Below are 5304 nucleotides of genomic sequence, written 5' to 3' on the forward strand. Positions count from 1 at the left end.
ATACTACCATTGTTTTTTTTTTTCGATTTTAATTACAAAGAATTAAAGAAATAACAGTAAAAAATAAAAATATTTAATTAAAACAAAATGAATAAATTTTTCTTGTAAAAAAACTTGGCACTGCTTTTTTACTCCTGTCGCATTCTTCCCTAAATTATGTTTATTGTTTTTTTATTTAATCAAAAATCTTAGTACTAATGTTTAAATTTTAATGTTTAAATTTCAAAGTTTAGCAGCGCCAAGTTTTTTTACAGGAATAATTTATTTATTTTGTTTTAATTAAATATTTTTATTTTGTACTGTTACTTCTTTAATTCTTTGTAATTAAAATAATTCTTTGTAATATTAAAAGTTTGTTAAAGAGAATTAAGAAGCTATTATCACTTGGGTTTAGAATAGGAAGACCCTTGAATAAGAATACGAAGATACCACTTGGGTTTTATTTCTTTAAAGTAGTTGCATAACAATTATCTTTCAAAGCAATATACATATTCTCTTTATAATTGGCGCAATAAAATTTCACATCTTTTTTTGAAATACATGTCACTTGAGTTAAGTGAGGTAACATAATTTTGTGAAAAAGAAAATAAAGATTTTACATCTTTTTTTTTAAATACATGTTACTTGAGTTAAGTTAGGTAATATAATTTTGTGAAAAAGATATAAAGCTACCACTTAGGTTAGATACATGTCACTTGAGTTAAGTTTGTCTATGTTAGGAGCTGGCAGGAATTAAAAGTGGGAAAAACGTACTTGTATAATTGACAAAAGTGTAAAGGTACTCTAAGGTAGTATTCAGCGTTTGAATTTCCCGCGCTACAAGCGTTACCACAGCGGCGCCACAGTATAAGGATATACAGTAGGGACAAAGCATGTCGGCACCTTTGATCTTTTTCAGCTGACTTTTCAGGGTCCGCCATGTTCTTGGGCTGCTAGTACCGTATCAATAGTATGAGAGTGCTGTCCCATGGACGTCGGAATTATCGGACAACGGAATCGGAAAGGTGGGATGGTGGGGAGCTAACCAATCAGAATGATTCCGTTGCGTGTCTTCACATCTGGGTTCCCCATGGCGATCATTTTTCGGAACGGAATTCATGCATGTGCATGTGCATGTACGTAATTCAAATATCTGGCGGTCACTGGTGGTTAAAGAGTGGTGATAAGTTGTATTTATATATTTATTTTGATCGGAAAAAGGGGAATATGATGTCATCTGCTGTAAGTATTGTAATTATGAGATATGTATGTTAAGTTATGTTATATTAGGTTATAATGTTGATATATATTGACGGTCTAGCATACATTTCTAGCCCAACATACATATACAATATGCTTATAGTGGTTTCAATTTGTTAAAGACAATATATAATAAAAATACATTATATTTTGTAATGTCATTTATTTATTATTAGACAGCAAAATGTGGTTACTGCGGATGGTTGCTGAAAATGGATAATATTTTGAAACATTCTTGTTTTGGTCTTTTCGACGCTGCATGTCAGGTTTTTAGCGTGGATGAGGCTGGAAAAATTGTTATGACAGGTATGAAACATTTTGTATGTAGTATTTATGTAGTATTATATATAGTATTTTTACGCAATGTACGAAACAGTACGAAATTTTCGTTACGATCAATAAGTGAGTTTTCATTCTTATTGTTTAGATATCAATTTGATGGAGACAACAGGGGATGAAAGCCTAAATGATGTAACAGAGAATGAAAATAATGCTTCAGAACCACAAGAAGTAGATGAAGAGCTGATAAGTATAGTTCAACAACGACCAGCCTTGTATGATCCTCGTCTACCACTTCAAGAAAGAACTAAGTTAAAGAAAAAAGATCTATGGCAGGAAGTCAGCAATTGTCTAGGAGGTAAACTATGATTCAACATTATCATTACATTCTTTTTATAAACATGTTTTTTAAATTAATATTTTAGGAGCATATTCACCTATTGACGCCGAAAAAAAATGGCAATATTTAAGAGATTGTTATACAAAAGCTAGAAGGAATTTTAAGAAAATACAGAGCATTGAAAAAAGAAGTGGTGCTGCAGGTACTTCTATAAATGAAAGAAATAAACCATCTTTTCGCTATTACGATGCAATGAGTTTTCTTAATGATACATTAGAATATAAAGAGTAAGTTATATTGAAGTTATATCGTGTTAAATGACATGTCGAATAACAACTAAATGTATTTTTAATTTTTTTCAGAACATGTACATCTTTAAGATTTCCAAACAGGAAAGACACAGCTCAAGTAACGAATAACCTTTTTGCTCCTTTACCTTCCTTTTCAAATTCACCTATGAATAACAGCAACGATTGCACAGATTCAGAAAACAGGCCACCTTCAACGGCTCCTTTACCTTCCTTTTCAAATTCACCTATGAATAACAGCAACGATTGCACAGATTCAGAAAACAGGCCACCTTCAACGCCATCACCGAGTATCTCTGAATTGTCTGTAGCGACTTCAGCTTTACGAAGTTCGTGTTTGAAATAGATATACACACACATTAATATGAGAATATTAGAGTTTTTAATAATTTAATCTACCGTTTGGTTTCAGAAAGACAACATTCAAGTAACATCGACGAAGTAGATAGAGCTTTTTTACAGACCTTAAACACAAATGTTCAACCCAATCCTATTGATGGATTCATGTTACGACTGGCAGAAGGAATGCGTCGACTTCCCTACAGGGAAAGATCACAGTTAGAGTTGGAGTTCTTAATAAAACTGCGTGAAACGGAGGAAAGATTGGGACTATTAAATAATTAAGAGGATATCTGTTATATCGTATATTATACTTAGTTTTACAAAAAAATATTGTAGACATTATAAAATAATATATAAATTAATTTTTAAAAATCATTGTGTAATGCCTTCTCCCATTGTTGTTCTATGGCTCCAGCAGTACAAAAAAATTCTTTGAATGCATCTCGAATGTTCACTGCACTTTGAATTACATTATTTCTTTCTGTATTATTATCAAAACAATGTAATGCTTGGAAAGCACAATTATATACATTTACATGATTTGAAAGTGATAAAGACATATATTGTCTTTTTTCAGCGAAAACTGCGAGATCTTTTTGCATTAGAAAATTATGCAGACAAACTGTTGCTTTTACTATTGCAATTGCATTGTTTACATTTGTCGACAGAGGTCGTCGAAAAATTCTCCAACGTGCCGTAAAAATGCCAAAAGCACATTCCACAATTCTACGAGCTCGGCTAAGTCGATAGTTGAATACTTTCTGTCGTAAATTTAAATCGTTGGCACGTGGATAAGGTCGCATCATAAAAGATGTTAAGGCGAAAGCTTCATCACCCACTAAAACGAACGGCAATTGTGAACCATTTTCTACAATTGATCTCGGCGGAGGTAAGTTACATGTATTATTGATGAGATGATGTCAAATTTTACTTTCCGCAAAAATGCCTCCGTCACTTCTTCTACCTTCAGCTCCAATATCTACTGCTGTAAAACAATAATTTGCATCTGCGATTGCTAGGAGAACAATGCTATGGGTACCCTTGTAATTAAAATAAGTTGAACCACTGTGAGGTGGAGCCTAAAACAACACCAAAATTATATTTTTTTTAATAAAAATAAAAAATTATTTTTATTATTAAATCAGAGTAAGAACAAAAAATTAATTAAATTACGTACCACTATTGCCATATGCCTTCCATCTATCGCTCCAATGCAGTTAGGAAAATTCCATTGTGTTTCAAATTCGTTGGCCTTTTCTCTCCAAAAATCTTCAGTGATTTCGGGAAAAACTTTCTCTTTTAATATGTTCCATATAGCCTCACAAGTTTCTGATATAATTTTTGAAACCGTATTCAATCCTACTCGAAAAGCAAACGAAATTGATGACATATTATCTCCAGATGCTAGATACGTAGCTTTATGTCATTAGTGAATCTTTTTAACTTTTACAAATTATAATAAAATAAATGGATATGTAAAGGAGAGGTAAATAAATTATATCTTATAATAACTAATTATAGTGTGTCAAATAACTATTATTATTATATAAAATGTTATTTAAAGTTTAAAATAAAGTAATAAAATTTATAAAATTATAATAATTATATAATTTATATAATTACAAAATTAAAAAAAATTTATTATAAAATTAAAATAAAATTATTTAAAATTTTAAACAAAAATAATTATATTTTTAGAAAAAAACTTAAAATTTTTATAACTTAACATGTTATCTGTAATCACAAATTTACCTGTAAATAATAAAAATCTTATTCAATATATATGTAGTTTTCTTTAAAAAAAATGTTTACATATTTGTTAGTAAAATAAGCAAATTCTTTATTAATATAAGAATTTGGTACACAAAGTTACAAAAAATTGTTTTTTGTTTTTTTCACTGCTAGCGCTGAAAATCTATGGTATACGTTACGTGTACTATAGATTTTCAGCGCTGACAGTGAATTCTGGAACACAGCTTATATTAAATATTCCATATTACTTATTTTGCCAAATAAGTAATTTATTTTTACTGCTCCTAGCTTTAAAGTTTCTATTGATAAATTTCAAAGTAAAATATAATCTCATACGTGCAAATAAATGTATTACGTAATTATACGGAAAATTTTTACATGGATGTTTAAAATTAATTTTTTTATATTCTAACACAAAGTTGTTTACAACATTATTTTGTATAACAAATTCTTCGAATCTTTCAAAAAATATTCTGTTCATTTGACTAACAAAATGTAGAAAAGTTTCAGCTGGCATATACAATGATCCAAATGGTGTATCTGTGTTATTACCAGTGTAGGCTTTAAAATGAGAATATAATGTTCTATCGTCAACATGCTGTTGATTTGTAGCATATGAAGTACAAACATCACAAGTATGTTTTGCAAGACATTTTTTTATAAGAAAATCGCATATATACTGAATTGAATTTTGTTCCAAGATATCACATTCTTGATAATCTTTACTATGTACAGGTAAATCTTCTGGTAACACGTCAATAATTTCTGTTTCTTCATATGATTGATGAAAATTGCGAAATTGTAAAAGTGTTTTACTAAAATCTGCAGCACAATTTTCACCTCCATTATGAAAAAGTCTCGTACAAAACAATTTTCTGAATGATCTAATAAACTGAATAGGTGTTGGATTTACACAATTTCCATTTTGTTGTCGTAAGTAGCCAAAAGTATTTTCAAGAGCATCTTGATTGATTCTACGAGTTAAAAGGAATTGATAACCCTTTTGATGCAAGAAATTCCATAACAGCATGATAGCGTTTATTG

General features: G+C 29.8%; 2 protein-coding genes across 2 annotated transcripts; one reads left to right on the plus strand and one right to left on the minus strand.

Moving 5' to 3' along the window:
* Positions 1–741: 741 nt before the first annotated feature.
* LOC139817621 (uncharacterized) lies at positions 742–2790 on the plus strand. Its single transcript, XM_071785854.1, has 6 exons — positions 742–1221; positions 1416–1545; positions 1667–1876; positions 1944–2145; positions 2221–2495; positions 2579–2790. The coding sequence occupies exons 1-6, from the start codon at positions 952–954 to the stop codon at positions 2788–2790; spliced, it is 1299 nt and encodes a 432-aa protein (XP_071641955.1). The 5' UTR covers positions 742–951.
* Positions 2791–2797: 7 nt separating this feature from the next.
* On the minus strand, positions 2798–3975 carry LOC139817622 (putative nuclease HARBI1). Its single transcript, XM_071785855.1, has 3 exons — positions 3686–3975; positions 3440–3587; positions 2798–3346 (listed from the first exon to the last, which is right to left on the minus strand). Exons 1-3 carry the CDS (start codon positions 3896–3898, stop codon positions 2874–2876), a joined length of 834 nt encoding a protein of 277 aa, XP_071641956.1. The 5' UTR covers positions 3899–3975; the 3' UTR covers positions 2798–2873.
* Positions 3976–5304: the final 1329 nt, after the last annotated feature.

Source organism: Temnothorax longispinosus, chromosome 8 (assembly GCF_030848805.1).
Source record: "Temnothorax longispinosus isolate EJ_2023e chromosome 8, Tlon_JGU_v1, whole genome shotgun sequence".
In the NCBI taxonomy this organism is placed as follows: Eukaryota; Metazoa; Arthropoda; class Insecta; order Hymenoptera; family Formicidae; genus Temnothorax; species Temnothorax longispinosus.